At 41.2% G+C, this 20,641-nt stretch overlaps 1 protein-coding gene across 6 annotated transcripts in view; it reads right to left on the bottom strand.

Annotated features, from left to right (window-relative positions):
• The window catches only part of ILDR1 (immunoglobulin like domain containing receptor 1), a 90,793-nt gene that overhangs the window by 28,591 nt on the left and 41,561 nt on the right, over positions 1-20,641 (bottom strand). For 2 of the 6 annotated variants that reach the window (XR_004437082.1, XM_033211047.1), the window contains exon 1: positions 10,516-10,775. The exons of 1 other annotated variant lie outside the window; for it this stretch is intronic. Coding sequence is in view for 4 of the 5 variants with exons in the window: in XM_033211047.1 (XP_033066938.1) it covers positions 10,516-10,573 (58 nt within the window). In the remaining variant the exon portion in view is untranslated. Of the gene's footprint in view, positions 1-10,515; positions 10,779-20,641 lie in introns of those variants that run through there. 3 more of the 6 variants (XM_033211045.1, XM_033211043.1, XM_033211046.1) reach the window with 3 other exon arrangements.

Here is a 20,641-nt window from a genome sequence, read left to right as displayed (position 1 = left end):
ACTTCTCTGTAAACCTAACCACACTGGGCATGCACAGAACTAAGCAGGTGGAGTTTTCAAGAAAGGACCCAAAGCAGCAGAATCAGGCTGAAAATATGAACAGGATCAAAAAGAGAAATGCCCTGATTATAGTCATCCTGGTTGCAACTTTGCTCTTTCAGGCTTACTACAAGTTTTTAAATTCTTAATTTTTTTTTCTGTTCTTAAATTTCCTTTATCCTGTGGCATTTTCTCCTCTCCAGTTCATTGACTCCTAATTTCTTAGCTGCCTCTATCATTTTCTCTTAAAAACGTTAATTCTAGAGCCTGACTCCCTGAGTTCAGATTCTGTCTCCAATCCCTAACAGCTGAATGGTAATGTGATATAAACAGCAGTTTATTAAACATTCTAGTCAACATTAGTTGCTGGGGGTCAGAAAAGGCAATTTGATTAGAGTCAGAAGTTGATCTACCAAGTTATTTTCAAACTATTGTTTTCCTTTGTATGCAAAACTGAGATGATGATAATACCTGCCTCATAGGGTTGTGGTGAGCATAAAAAATGTCCCCCATTTAGCAAAGAGTCTGGCACATAGTAGACATTCAATAAACCTAAGCCATCATTTGTATCATTTGTACTTATCTTGACTAGTTCAGGAGTTCCAGATCCACTGAGACCAGCATGTAAAAGCATTTTGAAAAAATGATACAAATGTAAACTATCATGATTGTCTTCTCTTTGCCAAATGAGTTGGTGCCTCAAAAGCTTCAAAAGTTTCATAGCTTTGTACCCTGGTGGACACATTCACAACTTGCCCCGTTCGTGAAAGAAGGGAAGGAGACCTGTCACATGGGTAGAAAGGAAACTTCAGATGAGATATCAGAGCTCATGGGAAGGAGAGAAGGGGAAGGGGATTCTCTGATTCCCGCCATCAGGTACTTTCCAAGGCCAGGCTGCTGTGCTGAGTGGGGACTACCATCCTACACTAAAACAGAAGGAAACATACCAATGAGGGCAGAGTATCTTTACAACTAAATGTCATCTGTTCCTAAATATATGCACATCTTTGCACATTTTTTATTCCTCATTTCCTGTGTAGTATTAGACTTGGCAAGAAGACGTTTTAGTTTCTAGACGATACTCACACAGTATAGGAATATAGGTATATATTTTAAAATATTTTTAAAATTAAAAACTGTTTTGAAGGACTAGATGGCACTTCCCCTCCTTTCCCATGAACGGGCCTGTTTGGAAGGGATGGTAGGCAGGAGGGTAAAGGCAGGTCTTTGCCGGCAAGGGGCAGTGGCCTGGGACTGACACAAATTGATTCCTGAGTGTTTTTCAGGTATACAAGCACACTGACTCCATGTGGCAGGTTAACAAAATGCCCACAGGTTCAATACTATCAGAGTTTATGTCTGAGCAGGCTATCTCACCAAGCATATTTACCATCAGTCCTTGTTACATTTCCTCAGATAACAGTGCAAATATGAGAGGAATCAAGGAGAAGAGGGACTAGCTATGAACAAGAAGGAGCAAGACAAGAAGTGACTGGCTATGGACAAGAAGAGACAAAGACAAGAAGGAGTGGTCACGAACAAGAAGGAAAGGATAGGGAGAGCTGAGAGAGAAGGAGACCAGGAAAGCAGATGGGTGGGGAGAGGAATGATGTCTAGGTACTGTGTGTTTACCCAAGGTCTGGCATGCAACACTCACCAGGGCAACCTCCCCTGAGAAGGAAACTGTTGTGTGCTGAGCACTTACTATGCTGTTTGACAGGGTATTGGGTGTTTTATTATACACTATCTCATTTAACCTTTGCAAGAAACTGATGAGATAAGCTGTACTTTATCTCAATTTCATTGATGAGGAAAATTCTGAGAGATTAAGTAATCTGCTTAAGGTCACACAGCTAGATAGTAGCAAAGCTGGATTTAAGCTTAGACCTCCACCTCGCTACCATGTCTTCTGGATAAGTTTTCTAAATGGTTGAGATTTAACCCTTTGAGGAATATTCACACACTTAAGGGACATTCACAAATTTATTTTAATCACTTTGTACCAAAGCCCTTCTTTCCTTTTCTGTTCATTAATACAAAATAAATAAGTGAGAAAATTCAAACAGTGGAGGGGGTATCAAGTAAAACGTTCCTCCTTGCTCACCATGAATTCCACTTTCCAGAGATACTGCTATTGACAATTTGGTCTACATCCTTTCACATCTTTTCCTATATTGTTTTTTTTTTTTTAAAGTAATCATATTATATACCTTGACTTGTGATTTTTTCTTCAAACTAGTGATATATTGTATACCATACACACGATATATATATATTTAGTAACTGCATGAACATTTTACTCCATCAATGAGCCACTTTTATTTACACATTTTCCAAATTATGGACATTTAGGTTGTTTCTGACTTTTCAGTATTATAAGCAATGCTGGCATGAATTACTGAAATGAATATGTTTATATAAGTATGTCTGCACATGTGTTCTTTTATTCTAGTAGAATATATTTCTCAAAGTGAGCTAAAGGGAATAAGCCTTTTCTATTCGAATAGACACTTCAGGAAAGAAATGCATATTCCCATAAATAGCAAGTGATAGTCCCATGTTTCAACACAACCTATTCAAAAGGGGAAAATATCAATCTTTAAATTTTTTTTTTATAAACTACTAAGTGAAATAAATAGCCACTCAGGTGGTTTGAACTTAACATCCCTTTGGTTACCAGGGGGAGAGGCCAAGACCTGGTTGAAGGCAGATGCTTGGGGTTTCCAAAGTCATTCACCCAGGTTAGTGACTCATGTCTCCACACACTAATCTCAGAGCACATGCAAATTTAGGCACAACCAGAACACACACATTCATTCATTTATTGAGTACCCACTCTGAGCCAACATTAGTAGCAAATAAGAGATACAGACTCCTGCACTCTTGGAACTTGTGCTCCTGGTAGGAGAGTCAATGATAAACAAGTAAACACACAGACAAAGTAGTTTCTGTCATGGATGAGTTTTATAGCTTGATCAGAAACTATGACAGCACTGAATATTACATCTTACTCCTGTACAATAAGGGACTAAAACAGACAGATGTATCCAAATGCTCCTGATAGTTCTTCCTGGTTGTTTCAAATTCTAAATCAAGCCCGAAATCTAAATCATCATCCTTCCATACAAACTTGGGCCTCTCCCACATTTCCCATCTCAGTGAATGGAAAAGACCAAAAACCAGAAAGGAATCATCCTGGTATCTTTTCCTCCTTTGCTCTTCATATACAGTCTGATATGGTTTGGCTGGTGTCTCCACCCAAATCTCATCTTGAATTGTAGTTTCCATAATCCCTATGTGTTGTGGGAGGGACCAGAAAGAGACAATTGAATCTTGGGGTGGCTTCCCCCATTCTGTTTTCATGATAGTGAGTTCTCACAAGATCCAATGGTTTTATAAGGAGCTTTCCTCTTCACTGGGCAATCATCTCTCCTGCCACCATGTGAAGAAGGACATGTTTGCTTCCCCTTCTGCCATGATTATAAGTTTTCTGAGACCTGCCCAGCCCTGCAGAACTGTAAGTGAATTAAACTTCTTTCCTTTATAAATTATGCAATCTCAGGCAGTTTTTTATAGCAGCATGAGAACGGACTAATACACAGTCTGTCATCAGATTGGGCTTATTTATCTCCGAAATATTTTCAGAATCTCTCTCTCTCTCCAATTTCACTACTATCCTAGCACAAGCTACTATCATGTCCAGCCTCCATATCACCTGTGCTTACCTAGTACTATACTCATGTATGCACTGGTTCCCCCTGCCAGGTGGAGTCCACATTGCTGTTAGTCTCCCAATTCCTCCTCCTTAAAAACCTCTAACAGCTGTCCATTGTTGTTAAGATAAACACAAAACCTCCTACCATGACCCATGCAGCCATGCACATCTGATCCTACTGACTCCTCTGGCCTCAACTCCACCATTCTTCCTGTAGCATCCTTCACTCAGTCCCGCTAACATTCTTCTCCTCTCTCACACACACTAAGCTCCTATCCAGCAGTCTTGCAGATGCTATTACTTTGGTTTGAATTCATTGTTCCTCAGTACTCATGCATCATCCTTTCAGGAAGGGCCTCCTGACTGAGCAAAATCCATCTACTAACTGCTCTGGTGGTACCCTGTATCCTTCTTTCCTGGCCTTGTCACAGTTGTATTTCCACATTCACTTGAATTCCCTTTAGACAATAAGCACCACAGGGGCCAGGACCATGACGGCTTTTGTTTGACAGCACAATGTCTTGCACTGAGGGCACACTAAACATTTGCTAAACAAAAGAACAGATACATTCATGCAAGAGAGACTAAATTGCTTGAAACAAATTTTAAGTGCCCTAAAATTTCAAAAAAAATGGTCAACATTAACCATGTCTAGTACAGTCAGACAAAAAGCAAGAAAGAAAGGTGTATGTTGAGGGGAAAGGTTATACAATAAGACCATGCCTGTATCTCTGGGGACAAGGCTTCCCAAAGCAGTGAGCCCAGAATTAGTTGGCCTTGAATTTCAAACAAAGAGTTTTAGCCCAGTCTCATAAGCTATAGGGATCTAATGGAGCTTCTTTGGGTGGAAGATTAAAATGAAGGTGGGAATTATTAACTCAGGTAGGTTTAACCTATCATCTGCATAGAGAATGGTTGAAAGTAGACAGAGAAGTAGCAGGACTAGAGGCAAGAAGATGCTTAACGTAGACTAGTATAAGAAGTGTCACCCAAAATAGAAAAGAAGGGGCAGAACCTGGGACTAAGTAACAGAACTCAGTGATTACCTGGTTATGAGAACTAAAGAAAGTGTCAAAATTGCTTTTCTCTGACCCCACCTTATCACAAGAGTTGCAGATTTGGAGATCTAGAAAGAACTGGGGGCATGGCCAGAGTCTTCTCAATTCTTTATTTTATTTTATTTATTTATTTTTGAGAAGGAGTCTCTTTTGCCCAGCCTGGAATGAAATGGCACGATCTCGCCTCACTGCAACCTCCGCCCCCCAGGTTCAAGCGACTCTCCTGCCTCAGCCTCCCGAGTAGCTTGGATTACAGGCACCTGCCACCACGCTGGGCTAATTTTTGTGTTTTTTGTAGAGAAGGGGTTTCACCATGTTAGCCCGGCTGGTCTCGAACTCCTGACCTCAAATGATCCACCCGCCTTGGCCTCCCAAAGTGTTAGGATTACAGGCGTGAGCCACCATGCCCGGTCAGAGTCTTCTCAATTCTTAAAACATACAATTTTATTTCCCCCAAGGACTTCAGATAATGAAATAAATCATTATGGTAAAAGAAACCCAGGTACACTTTTCACTAATCACTCAACATCTTGTTTCACTGCATTGTTGTTGGGACAAGATGTTTAAACATTAGCATTTAGTTAGACATCCAGGAAGCAGACACCTGTTTCTATTTCTGTATACCAGAATTCAATTAAACAAAACAAACTTAAACTATCATCAGAGTGAACAGGCAGCCTACAGAATGGGAGAAAATTTCTGCAATCTGTCTATCTGACAAAGGGCTAATATCCAGAAGCTACAAAGAACTTAAACAAATTTATAAGAAAAAAGCAAACAATCCCATTAAAAAATGGGCAAAGGATATGAACAGACACTTCTCAAAGGAAGACATTTCTGCAGCCAACAGACACGTGAAAAAATGCTCATCATCACTGTTCATCAGAGAAATACAAATCAAAACCACAAAGAGATACTATCTCACACCAGTTAGAATGGCGATCATTAAAAAGTCAGGAAACAATAGGTGCTGGAGAGGTTGTGGAAAAATAGGAACACTTTTGCACTGTTGGTGGGAGTGTAAATTAGTTCAACCATTGTGAAAGACAGTGTGGTGATTCCTCAAGGATCTAGAACCAAAAATACCATTTGACCCAGCAATCCCATTACTGGACATATACCCAAAGGGTTATAAATCATGCTACTATAAAGACACATGCCCATGTATGTTTATTGTGGCACTATCACAATAGCAAAAACTTGGAACCAACCCAAATGTCCATCAATGATAGACTGGATTAAGAAAATGTGGCACATATACACCATGGAATACTATGCAGCCATAAAAAAGGATGAGTTCATGTCCTTTGCAGGGACACTGATGAAGCTGGAAACAATCATTCTCAGCAAACTAACACAGGAATAGAAAACCAAACACCACATGTTCTCACTCATAAGTGCGAGTTGAACAATGAGAACACATGGACACAGGGAGGGGAATATCACACACCAGGGCCTGTTGGGGGTGGGGGGGTAGGGGAGGGATAACATTAGGAGAAATACCTAATGTAGGTGACGGGTTGATAGGTGCAGCAAACCACCATGGCACGTGTATATCTATGTAACAAAACTGCACGTTCTGCACATGTAACCCAGTATAATTTAAAAAAAAAAAAAAAAAAAAAACCTGCTCCACAGTATGAAATAGGAGAGAGAGCAATGGAGAAAGGGTGAAGACACCAGGATTCTAGTCCCAGTTCTCAAACTAACTCCACTATGTCAACCTGAGACACACGACTTGGGTCCGGATTTCCTTATCTGTAAAACTGTCTGGGAGGGGAAGATAAAGGCTGGGAGTGATTTTTACCTGTGTTCAACAGAGCGCTGGGATTCTGGGGAGGTATTCAGGAGCTCCCAAGGAGACAAGGGAGTGGACAGTCTCCTATCTACCACCCATATCCCCTCACCATGAGAAATAACAGGGAACTTTCTAAGATTTCATTAAGTCTACAGTACGGTCCATACCTCCACCCCCACCATCTAGGAAAAATTACTGGTCTAGATGCTGTCTCTCTAAGGATATTATTACTTAGGAGTCAGTTGTCTGATTTCCCAAAGAATGACAATACAAGTTGATAGCTGTTGGATCTGCAAGTTAACATCACACTATGATGTTAAAAAAATTCACCAGAGCAGAAATGACACACATCCTTTTAGAGTTTGGGGAATCAGCGGGGACACTAAACTTTTATTCTGAGAATAAACTTTGACATTGGATGAAGGCAGCCAGAACTATTAGCCAAGAGTGGTACTTACTTTAGCCTTATTTTAATGTTTTAAGAACAGCTATTCACATACCACTTGTGCGTTAAAAGTGTATTTTTCTATTTTTTGAGACAGAGTCTCACTCTGTCGCCCAAGCTAGAGTGAAGTGGCGTGATCTCAGCTCACTGCAACCTCCACCTCCTGGATTCAAGTGCCTCAGCCTCCCAAGCACTACAGGTGCATGCCACTATGCTCAGCTAATTTTTATACTTTTAGTAGAGATGGGGTTTCACCATGTTGGCCAGGCTGGTCTTGAATTCCTGACCTTAGGTGATCCGCTCACCTTGGCCTCCCAAAGTGCTGGGATTACAGGCATGAGCCACTGCACCCAGCCCCAAAAGTATATTTATTTCTGAAAAAAAACTTTCAGAGAATTACACACCTACCCCCCCCCCCCCCCCCCACACACCCCTCTGGCAACTGATCTCTACACAGCTCAGAGCACAAGGACTGTGACAATATCACAAGACTCCCTGACCCCAGAAGCTTCGTTAGGGGCCTCAAGCCACAGTGACCAGCAAGTACCTAAATATGACACAATTTTACTACGGCCTCACACTTTGCAATTGTGGGAACTCGGAGGCTAATTTGAGAACTGGGTTGACTACTCTTCTTTAGAGACAGGAGGGATCAAGGTGATGGGCCAAAATGAACACACTTTAGTACAGGGTTTTCCAAAGTGCATAGTGCAGTTTGCTGCGGGTTTTGAGAAAATCAACTTACAGGGTGTTTATATTTAATACTGTTAATGTGGGGATGATTTTTTAAATGAATTTTAATATCAGTAAGATAATATGTAATATAAATTGTTATTATTTTATTCAACAGTAATACAATTTTTGTGATTATTTTGCTTCCATTTTATAAACTGAATATGTGTGCACACATGTCACAATGTAATTGGATCTTTCTGGGAGCTGTGAAAAAAAAATCAGAAACCACTGCTTTGGTAGATATTGAGAGCAAGAGAGGAAGCTTGATCTTCAGTTTGATCTTGACAGACACGTTGGGAAGTTTGGCTTAAAAGTTAAGGAAAAGGTGGGGGAGTTGAGAAGGACTTATGCCCAGTATTTCCTGAATGAAGACCACACACACCTGCTCTGACAACTGATCTCTACACAGCTCAGAGCACAAGGACTGTGACAATATCACAAGACTCCCTGACCTCAGAAGCTTCATGAGGGGCCCCAAGCCACAGTGACCAGCAAGTACCTAAATATGACACAATTTTACTACTGCCTCACACTTTGCAATTGTGGGAACTTGGAGGCTAATAAGAGAATTGGGTTCACTCTTCTTTAGAGACAGGAGAGAACAAGCTGATGGACCAAAATGAACACACTCTAGTACAGGGTTTTCCAAAGCGCGTATCACAGTTTGCAGCGTGTCATTGACGCTGTGCTTGACCTTAATCTACCCAACAATAGTTGGCCTTATTGAGAGGGCAAAGGGAGTTGGCTTGTCAGGAATTTCACCTGTTTTCCAGACAAAGGCAGTTTAAGTAATCCATCCAAAGTCACAGCTAGTATGAGGCAGATTCAGAATTCCAACCTGATAATCACCTGTTACTATAGCTCATATTTTCTTAGCCATAGGGGAAGGAGGAATAGAGAAACCTGTTTCCTTAAAGTTAGCTTTAAACAATCCTACCTGGCTCTAATTCCGGACTACTATTATCAGCCTGGATAATATTGATTAAGCTTTCCCTCACTTTGTTCAGGCACTCTACTAAGTGCTTTAAAACCTTAATTTCACTTCATCCTCACAAAAGCCGTATGAGATATGTACTATAATCATTGCTGTTTACTGGAAGCTTTGAACAGTTCAGTAACTTGTCCAGTGTCACGTAAACATCATTGACACAAACCACATTAAATAGCTGAATGTAGTTTATGTACATTTCTACACATAGGAAAACTATCTGCTAAAATAGCTATTTCCCCTCCAAGTGTTGGAGACAAACAGTTGAAATATCAATTTCTCATCTATACAGTGAAAATGAGTTTAGAGGTTTGCTTAGGATTATGAAGTCTTAATTCTGGGGATAGAATACCCAAGGGCAGAGGTGGGAGTAGAACTGTATTTTTTCTAAAAAAGGTAGCTTACGCAGCTTCAGAAATCCCCAGCTGCTGTGGAGTTTGAGATGAGCAGGGGAGGCACAGGAGAGAAGACTGTGCAAACCTGTGGGATTTTTATAAATTTGCATTCACAGCCTCAGCTGGTGTTTGGCGAAATTTTGGACACAAATTGAGGTGAGGGTTAGTCTATTTCCCTGTGCATCGTGGGTGTCCAACATCTAGTCTTGTCAGCTTCAGACAGGGTTTACCCTTTTGCAAGCCTCTCTCCCCTTTATTCTCAGCATTATGCTTAAGTTATTGTAGAATCCTGTCTGAATGAGATTTGATTATACCTGAGCAATTCTTATGTCTTACTGAGCTTGTAAAAAGAACATTCTGCCGACACACCTTCATATTGCATCTGCTCCCAACCTAAAAATACAAGACTCAAATTGGTCTGTGAGCAAACTCTAAGTTACCTTCCACTGACAACTTAGAGGTAAGAGGGCAGCTATTCCGAAAGGGAGGGGAGGGGAGGGGTAAAATGAAATAAAACAGGGTGGAGCTTCCAAGGGAACTTATAAATTTTCTTTGCAAGGTCACACCTACATCCTAATTGGAAAAGAGCTGAAAGAGCCTGCTCATTCCGTCCCTCAGCTACCCTTTCCGACCTGGTTTCACTCGTGGAGATACACACTTCTGGCAGATTTCCAGGCCACACACAGAGATACACAAAATCATGTTTTCCAAAACAGAGAGATTGGTGTGGAGGGTAAGAGAATGAAGCCTAAGAGGGTAGATTGTTGGACACCTGATGCGGGATGATCAAGGGGTAAAGTAAGGGCAGTGACTGGATACAAAGAAAGTAGAAAAGTGACATTGAATATGGTTAGCACAGAGTCACACGTTGTGGTCCTGCACAATGGATTCAGACTCTGGCCAAACGCTGCTTTGTATACTGAGGACATATTATAACCTCCCAGAAATGAAACATATGCACTTCTGGGTCAATATGGTTGTCACCATATCAGATGAAAGGAAAAAGTAATTAGGAATTTTTAAGAATGGTGCTTTTGCCCCTATCAGTTCAGCTTCAGAGATCAAGAAGTGCCTAATGACTGTAGGAAGGAAAGCTCAAAGGCTCCAGGTTTCTTAGTTGCACCTGTTTGGGAAGGGCCTGGACTAACAAAAGAGGAAAGCAACAGGTTCCCACAGGTAGAAACTCGATCCAGTCCCCGCACCTCCTGGCGCCCATGCCAAGCGCCACCAGAGCGCGGCCCAGGCCTCCACTGCCCTGCCCGCGGCCAGCTCTGCAAGGCCAGGCCACAATGGCTTCCTGTCTCCTTGGGTCCAGGGTGGGTACCATTTTTCCAAGGCTCACCTGCTGGGAGCCAAGTGCAAAGCAGCAGCCAAGGTGCGGACAGTTTGGGCCATGCCATGCCGCCCCCTTTCTGGCCCTTTTCAGCTCGGGGCTTCGGGGCACTGCGTCTTTCTTCCTCAGCTGCCGCCCCAGGACGCACCACCTTCTCCAGGGAACCCCTCGGGTTTCCCCTCACTCGGCGCAGCGCGGAGGGACGGTCCGCTCAGGTCCCGGGGCAGGTGCCGCCCGGCTCGTCCCTACCTGCGGCGCTCCCTGCGGCTCCGCCTCCCGCTCCGCGCGCCGCCGTTTCCTGCTCCGCCCCCGGCTCCCGGGGGACTGAGGCAGCCTTCCCTACCTGCCGCCGCCTCCCGCTCGGTGAAACACCGTCCCCCACCTCGCCGACGAGAAGATTCCCTCTTTCCTCCAGAAGTTCTCGGGAAATCTCACCCCCTGCAAATGTATCCCCCTCTCCTTCTAGAACTTATGTGGATATAACTTTCTAGGGTGCGTTTCCTGCGTTATATTTCCATTCCCTCGTAAATACTTGCAAAACATTGTTTCACTAAAAACACAGTAATATGAAGTTTACAGGTAATGTCTGTTCAGATTTTCTAGAAACTAAAGATTCGTTTCTAGGCCAGGCGCAGTGGCTCACGGCCTGTAATCCCAGCACTTTGGGAGGCCGAGGCGGGTGGATCACCTGAGGTCAGGAGTTCGAGACCAGCCTGGCCTACATGGCGAAACCCTGTCTCTAATAAAAATACAAAACAACCGTGCGTGGTGGCACGCTCCTGTAATCTCAGCTACTCGGGCGGCTGAGGCAGGAGAATTGCTTGAACCTGGGCGGCGGAGGTTGCAGTGAGCGGAGATCGTGCCACTGCACTCCAGCCTGGGCCACAGAGCGAAACTCGGTCTCGAAAAAATAAATAAATAAATAAATTAATTAAAATAAAGATTTGTTTCTAGAAGGTAGAGATAAACTAGGGAAGTTGACTCAAGTTTCTACAACTATAAAAGTAAAATATTATAGAAAAATATAGTTATGGGAGTTTAAAAACATCCTCCTGCCGCTTTCCATAGCCAGGCATTGTTCACGCAGGTATATTTATTTTTATTTTTTCTTATCCTTCATTGTCACTGAGAAGCCACTCACAGACCTCAGCCCCTACCAAGGTTTTGACCTTGCCAGATCAAGGTTTTGACCTTTTGCTTTGCAAAGACTCTAGGTCTCTTTGCACCAGGCCACGTAGCATGTAATCTCAGTCTCTCCTTCCATGGCAGAAAGTCCACCAGCCATCACATTTTTCTTCAAGAAAAATGAATGAATAAACATTCATTAAATTCATTAAACCCAGTTTCAGGAAGCTCCCATGCTGGTCACTAACCTTAGAAGTCAGTATCATTTCTCCTGAGCTCATGTCCTGCCCTGCTCTGCTGTGAGAGGGCCCCTTACCCTGTGTTGCTGATATCCTTCATGTAGCCTCCACCCAGAGGAGCATCCTTGTCCTGGATCTGATGCAGGATCTTAACTCAGTCTCTTCTCCCTGTCTTTCCTTCTCCCGGTTCCCTCCTGGATCTAGCTTCTTTTTTCCCCAGTGGGCCTCTTCTCTTCCAGAGAATAAATTCAGGAAGTGTGTGGCCAAAGATAGATGGTAAAATGTTTAGAAGCCTCATAGGTCTTCCGTGGAGGGATCCTAGCACAGCAGCAGCAGCAGCAGGAGGAGGAAGCTGCAGTGTGAGGGTTGGGGGTCGTGTCCCTCAACCCCCTCTGGAGATCCTGTACATACTCCCAGCAACACTGTGTATGTTTGGATGTCTGTGATCCTGAGGGATTTGCATAGTTTCCGGGTTTGTGAACAGTCTTCAGCAAATGCTCAATTCCAGTCTAAAAAGAAATGTGAGCCCTATCCTTCTCACACCTCCCCCGCATACCCCTCAGCCCCCGCTTTGGTATAAAGGCCATTTTAATATTCATCTAAGCCAGCGTTTCTCCCATGTTTGTTCCCTGGAATGTTAATACATAGTATATGAAAAAAGGGCTCTATTATTAAGTCAGTTCAAGAAATACTGGATTAAACTAAATGAAACATTTTTTCAGGACATGTTAAACCTTAGAGTGTTAATGTACATTTGAATATAGAAGGAAATATGGCACTCAGCATTCCCCCAAAGTCATTCAGCCACAAAACCCTTTTTTCTCACATAAGGTTTAGGGCAAATGCTCCATGGAACGTATTTTGGGAAATCCTGGTGCTGTAAACCAAACATAATTGGGATGATAAGTTGGAAACTTCTAGATAAACAAATGAAAAATAGCTTTAATAAAGTTTATCTCAAGTGTATCAGAATTAGAATTTCCTTATTTTTCCCTTGGGAATTACTCATCCAGTTGAACATCTACCTTCATTGCTTCTCTTGAAGTGAACACTTAGATGACTTATTTTCACCCGTTTCTCTGTCTACTGCATGCATCTTTTTTCTTCATCATTTATTATGTACTATGTACCAAGCAATTCTTAGTGCTTCACATGCTTTCTTACAATAACTGCATGAAATAAGGGCCATTATTATCCATCCCATTTTATAGATATGGAAATGGAAGTACAAAGAGATGACTTGCTCAAGGTTACAATGTGGTAAATGGCAGAGTAATGAGCCTAGGTGAGGTGGTCTGACTCCAGAGTTTGTGCTCTTAGCTGTTACACTATAGACCCTCACCTAGCTATTAATATATTTCCATCTGTCTGTATTTACAGCTAGCTGGCTCTGTCAATGTGTGCTAATACAGTTTCTTTCCACATATGTTATTTAGCTCTACATAAGGGAAAACTGAATCCCACAGCTCTGGGCTCTCTTGGGCCAGTCATTCTTCCCACGTGCCATTGGTCCAATAAAGATTAGATAAGAGTATGCACTTGGCTCATAACAACAGCAGTTCTTCCATTGCTAGATATAAAGTAAAAATCACTTGACCTGCTGATAGTGACTTCCTCCTATACAAAATAATAATAGCTACCATGTATTAAACACATTGTGCTAGGCACTATTCTAGACACTTTTTAATAAAGACTAGCTAAGTGTGCTAGTGAGAATGGGGGAAGACAACAAGGAGTTCTATCTGAGCTGACTGGGGACAACCAATTGAGATAACTCACTATGGTCGGACTAGCCTCCAAGCACTTTCATTATTGAAGTAAATACAAATTCAATAATTTGTATTGAACTGCACTGTGATGCAGGTATCATCACTGTCCCCATTTTACAGATGAGGTGCAAAGTTTCATTAACTTACCTAAAGCCACCCTGCTTGTAAGTAGCAGAGATGAGAATCAAATTTAGGCAATCTATTTTCAGAACACAATACTCTTCACCACCCTAGCTGTACAATGCTTCTGTGTGTTGACTGAGCTAGGATCTGACAACAAAGTACTAAGCTGTTATCTCATCATTTACAATCATACTTCCTAGGTGAAACTGTGTCTATGAATGTTTCTGAATACTGTGTGTTTTCTGAATACTATATATGTGCATCTCTATTTGAGAATAATGTAATATTTGTACATTTATATGTGTACAGTATTTATCGAGAATGGAGAAGATTTTGTAGACATACATGGAAAAGAATGAAGAATCAGGTAAGTAAAAATCATGCACCAGGCACTTAAAGCTAAGGGGAGGTAAGAAGTGTAAGTAGTTGATTGACACTAGAAGATTCAGACTATGTCTTATGCATTTTGTATTCCCAGCATCTAGCATAGTATCTGAAATATAGATGTACTCAATAAATATTTGTTGCACTCTTTATCAATAATTCCTGGAGGAAGGGACATCTGCTCTAGGTTTGAAAATCAATATGACTTTGCCAGAGCAATCCAAGCAGAAAGACCAGCCTATACAAAAATCACAGCACCAATAAACAGCATAGCTGAACAATAAGCACTTTAGTTTTGCTAGGCTGGTGTGTTAGACAGCTAGCCAGAATAAATAAAGAGTTTGTATGACCAGCTGGAGAACTAAGACTTCATGCAGGAGACAATGGAAAGCCAATGAAGCATTTTGAACCTGGAGAGGCATAATGAGAATTGTATTTTCGAAAGATAAACTTGGCAGTAGTGAGAAGAAAGGTGTTTGGGAATTTAGATGAAAGATAGGGAGACTAGTTAGGAAACTGTTACTATAGTTAAGGTGGGAGAACTGAGGGCCCAAATCAATAACCAGTGTTGGAAATGGAGAAGAGATAATATTTTGACAGATATGTAGAAGGTGGAACTGATATAATTGATGATCAATTAGTGTGGGGGTTGAGAGAAGGATATAGGTCTCTGACTATTGACCCTATATGGATGGTGATTCCTTTAATGAACACAAACATATAGAAAGAATAAAAGGTTTTTAAGCACCTCAGACACATTGCACTAGAGAGTAGTAGACCATCCAAATAAAACTCCTGAGGATGGTTGGACACCTTTATTAAGTGCAACTGGCTGAATGAGGTTTGTAGGAGCTGCATTCCTGTACAGGGAAGTCTGGGTCAGCAGGGAAGTCTGGGTCAGCAGGGACTGAGAGACCTACTTCTTGGCTAGTGGCGTAGAACAAAACAATCTTGGAGTAAGGCTAAAAGCAGGAGGTGGTGGAAGCTAATGAAAGGGGTCTGGGAACAAGTATGTTTATTATTACAACTCTTATTCAACATTATACTGGATATTCTAGCCAATACAATTATAAAGTCAAATTAAAAGGCTGAAAATGAAAAGTAAAAATATTATTGATAATATTATGTTATCTACACAGAATATTAAGAGAATCTACACATTATATATAAGGACTAACAAGAGTGGTTGCTGGAAACAAGATCAATATATTAATGTCACTGACATTTGAATATACCAGCAACATATATTTGGAAGATATGATTTTAAAATATACAATGAATCTGTTAAGTAACTAGAAATAAGTCCAACAAAATATGTGGAATAGCTTCATGAAGAAAATTGTGAAGAGTTACTAAAAATATTTTTTCTTTCTTTGTTACTGTTTTAAGTTAGTATCAAGCCAGCATTCTCAATGAAACTTTTTTTTTTTTTGAGATGGAGTTTCACTCTTGTCACCAAGGCTGGAGTACAGTGGTGCAATCTCGGCTCACTGCAACCTCTGCCTCCCAGGTTCAAGAGATTCTCCTGCCTCAGCCTCCTGAGTAGTTGGGATTATTGGCACCCGTCACTACGCCCAGCTAATTTTTGTGTTTTTAGTAGAGACGGAGTTTCACTATATTGGCCAGGCTGGTCTTGAGCTCCTGACCTCAAGCGGTCCACCCGCCTCGGCCTCCCAAAGTGCTGGAATTACAGGCGTGAGCCACTGTGCCCGGCCTGAAACATTTTTTTAAAGACCTAAATAAATGCAAAGATACATTGTGTTCTTGGATAAGAACCCTCAGTATCATTAAGGATGACAATTCTTCCCAAATTAACAAATTCTATGTATTTCTAATAAGAATCTGAATAATTTTTCAGAATTTTACAAACCATTTCTAAAATTAACTGGAAATTATAGGGTAGCAAATAGACAAGACAATTTGGAAGAAGAAGAAAGAGAGAGAATTTGCATTATCAAACTTCAAAATTAGAAAGCTAGAGCAGTGGAAAGTGTGGCATTGGCACGTGGATAGACAAACAGACAAGTAGAACGTAAAACTCCATAAGTAGATACTCATATAGATGGGGGACTTGATATATCACAGAGGTGGCGTTGTAATTCTGGGGGACAACCATAAACTACTCTATAGGTGAGGCCGGGACAATTGATTTTTCTTATGTTATAAGATAAAATGTATTCTGTCTTTATACCACATACAAAACGAATTCCAAACTAATTAAAATCCCATTGTTAAATGCAAAAACTTCAACCTTTTAGAAGAAAATACTGTAGAATACCTATATGGCCTTGAAGAAAAGAATAAAAATTTCAACAGAAAATAAAAAGAATAACTCATTAAGGAAGACTGATATATAAACTACTGCAACATAATAAGAAACATGTATTTAGTCTCCCTTTCCTGGCACATAAAACCCTTGGAATCGCTGGAGTAATAATTATGTTTTTGTATGCTGATATGGTTTGGCTGTGTCCCCAGCCAGATCTCATCTTGAATTGTAACTCCCATAATTCCCACATGTTGTGAGAGGGACCCCAGGGAAGATAATGAAATCATGGGGCAGTTTTCCCCCATACTGTTCTCAGGGTAGTGACTAAGTTGGTTTCATTCAGCGTTTCCACTTTTGCTTGGCTCTCCTTTCTCACTTTTCTGATGCCATGTAAAATGAGCCTTTCACCTTCCACCGTGATTGTGAGGCCTCCCCGGACATGCGAAACATTGTGGGTCCATTAAACCTCTTTTTCTGTATAAATTACCCAGTCTTGGGTAGGTCTTTATCAGCAGTGTGAAAATGGACTAATAAATATGCTAATAAGATGACTGATGACTCCTAGATAGTTTGTGGATGGGGGTGCATAGTGCCAGGGAGGGAAGAGGGGCTGGAGATTGAGTTCAGTCACCAATGACAAATGATTTAATCAATCATGTCTGTGTAATGAGGCCTCCATAAAACCCCCAAAGGATGGGGTTTGGAGAGCTTTCATGGTGCCGAAAGCACCAAAGGATGTGGAGCTGCTGAGAGAGCAGCGCACCTGGAGAGGGCCTACCTTCCCCCATTCCTTGCCCTGCGCATCCCTTCTATCTGGCTGTTTCTGAGTTGTATGCTTTATAATAAGCTAGTAATCTAGGAAGTAAACTGTTTACCCGAGTTCTGTTAGCAATTCTAGAAAATTATTGAACCTGACGAGGCAGTTGTGAGTACCTCCAATTTATAGCCAGATGGTCAGAGGCATAGGTGATAACCTTGACTCGCAATTGGCATCTGAAATTGGAAGGGACAGTCTCATGGGGCTGAACCCTTAACGTTTGGGATCTGATGCTTTCTCCAGGTAATTGTATTAGAATTGAGTAAAACTGTAGGATGTTCACTTGGTGTCCACCAAGAAGTGGAAAACTGCTTGGTATGGAAAAAATACCCTCATATCTTGTGTCAGAAGTTAAGTATTGTGTGAAAGGAAAAACAGTTTGTTATTCTCATTCAACTATATTAAATTAAAAAGTTATATAACCAAAAGACTACATAAAAACTTTTTTTAAAGTCACAAATTGGGAAAAGATATTTGCTGTGCATGAAAAAGGCAAAAAAGTTATAACTGGAAATATATAAAGAACTCCTTAAAAATCAATAGAAGACAACCCTCCGCTAAGGCAGATAAACATGTAATTCAGATAAGAGGCAATCTGATTCACTATTAAACATTAGAAGACACTCAACTTGTACCAGTAATCAGGACAATGGAAGCCAAAACAACAAATGGTATTTCATATCCATCAAATTGGTTAAAATGTAAAAGTCTGAGCTAGCTAAGTATTGGTAAAGATGTGAGAAGTGTAAATTGAGTCAACCACTTTGTAGAACAATTTGACAATATCTTGTAAAATTAAAGGTGTACATATCCTAGGACCTTGTAATTTCCCTTCAAGGTCTTTATAGAAACTCAAATTGTTGGACACAGTTACATGTGCAAGGATGTTCATTGCAAAGCAATTTGTGCAAAACTCGGGAACAACTTCACAGTGGAGGAATAATAGACCAATAGGGTGGTGTTTATTCACGGATGAGAATGTTTATTCACGGATGCAGCTGTTAAAGTGAATTAACTAGATTTACAACATGGGTGAATATTAAAAATATAATGTATGAACAAAGAAGCTGTTAAAGGCTAGAGAATTATGCTAATTAAGACAAAATAATATCATATAGTATTATGGAAGATACATATGTATGCAGAACAGAGTATAAAAATATACAGGGGGGCCGGCGTGGTGGCTCATGCCTATAATCCCAGCACTTTGGGAGGCAGAGGTGGGTGAATCACTTGAGGTCAGGAATTCATGACCAGCCTAGTCAACATAGTGAAAGCCCATCTCTACTAAAAATACAAAAATTAACCAGACGTGGTGGTGCACACCTGTAATCCCAACTACTCAGGAGGCTGAGGCAGGAAAATCACTTTAACCAGGGAGGTGGAGGTTGCAGTGAGCTGAGATCGAGTCACTGCACTCCAGCCTGGGCGACAGGTGACACTCTGTCTATATATATATATTCAGAGGAATGGGACTCTCCAGTCTTAAATGTTGCTACCCCTAAGGAGGGAGGGAGGAGAGAGATGGATTGGGGGTGCTTTAGCTGAATCCTTAACATTTTATTTATTTTTTAAATATGAAACACACTAGACACGCAAAATCATTTAAATTTAGGTGATATAAGATAGATGGTGCCTATTATTTTATGTACTTTTATGTATCTTTGGCATATTTCATATTTTATCAGTATAAATATTTTAAAGATGAAAACTAGTGACCTTTTACTGTAGAATTAAACCAAGTATGTTTGTGCCTTGATATGTCCCCTGACATACTGTGTAACCTTACATAAATCACTTTTATTCAAGTCTGTTTTTAATCTGCAAAATGGAAACTGGAGGTAATAATCTCTTTGGTTCTTTTCACTTCTGGCATTCTACACTTCAAAGGGGAGAAGAATCCAGGTTAGGAAGATATCAGGCTCCCTTGGCTGGAAAAAGGAATGGTGAACTAAAGTATCTCTAAGGGTGACCTCTCTCAGAGAAAAGTCTTGCTAGGATCCACCCATTCTAAGTAGAAGTGTAGACTCCATGGTCTGCCAAAGGCCACTTATAAAACCAAGGAACTTTAATTGCACTTGCCATGCACAGCCTAAGATTTATTATAAGGGAGAAACCAAGGATAAATGGGAGCTGCATTCCTAGGGCTGGAGCCACAGAGAAGAGGTTCAAGTCCTCAAGTCATAGCAACAAAGGTAGAGTGTCTGAAGTTTGCCACCACTTCCTTTGACAACATGAAGCAGGGGGAGGGGAGGGAGAGAGAGAAAATTATCAATCAGTATGGAAACAGACACAATACCACTCAGCCACATGCTTCTCCCCTTCCCTGGCATTGCCAGTTGCCACTATCCCCACATCTCTTTGCAACCTCTTCTTGACCAAAATGCAAGAGGCTGTGATTAGTGGATGTGAATTCCTTCTGTTGAATCATGCCACCACTCTGCAGCCAACTATGGATGGTTTTAATGGTTTCCCTTTCGTTATGTCTGTGAGCTCAGTCCCAGAACAAAGAGGCAAAGGGGATTTCTCTCTCTCTCTCTCTCTCTCTCTCTCTCTCTCTCTCTCTCTCTCTCTCTCTCTCTCTCTCTCTCTCTCTCTCTCTCTCTCTCTCTCCGTTTCTTACTCTTCTGGCAAGGCTCAGTTTGATGTTCAGAGTCAGAGCTACTCGGATATGATGAAGTCAGTCCACATACATCTCGGTTAAGCTCAATGAGGATCAAAATATCCTATTCTTTTCAGCTCACTCCAGAAAGTCTGTTTCAATTAGTCTTTGGGGAGGCCCAGGAAGCAGGATCTTTTTAAAGTTCCCTTCTAATGTGCAGCCAGAGCTGAGAAGCTAGTTAAAGCATGAGTTGAATGACAGAATGTCTTGCACCTTGGTGACAAAATAGGGCATTCCCCGGAGCAGCCCCTAAGTGGAACACTTTCTAACATGTTTTCTATCTCAGCTTCTCTTTGCTAACTTTCTCTTTTTCATCACCTAGAGTGACAGACTAGGAGAGTATCTACTCCAAAGCTCATGGCCCTGAGATGTGTAACATTTCCCCTTTCTTCCTTCTCTACCAGAACAGCATAACATACTTGTGATATTACATTCAGATGGGAATGAATCTCCAGACATTGCCACAAGTAGCTGCATAACTCTAAACAAGTAACAGTCTCTCTAAATATTAGTTTCTTTATTTGTAGCACCAGGGAGTTAGCTAGATCAATAGTTTTCATACTGTGTTCTGAGAAGTTTTGGCATCATGTGGAGTACCTAAGGGGTTGTCTCTGCCAGGGAGGTCAGTTTGAAAAATCTCTGGATCAAATGATCCAGAGGTCTTTTCAGAACGAACATTCTACAGCTCATACTTTGCGGGAATAGCCTGATGCTACCACCAAAGTTTATTACAACTATATGCTTTGA

The sequence above is a fragment of the Trachypithecus francoisi genome, unplaced genomic scaffold, assembly GCF_009764315.1.
Source record: "Trachypithecus francoisi isolate TF-2019V2 unplaced genomic scaffold, Tfra_2.0 Lachesis_group0, whole genome shotgun sequence".
NCBI lineage: Eukaryota > Metazoa > Chordata > Mammalia > Primates > Cercopithecidae > Trachypithecus > Trachypithecus francoisi.
The sequence above is the reverse complement of the archived record's forward strand: the minus strand, read 5'-3'. Positions and strand labels throughout refer to the sequence as shown.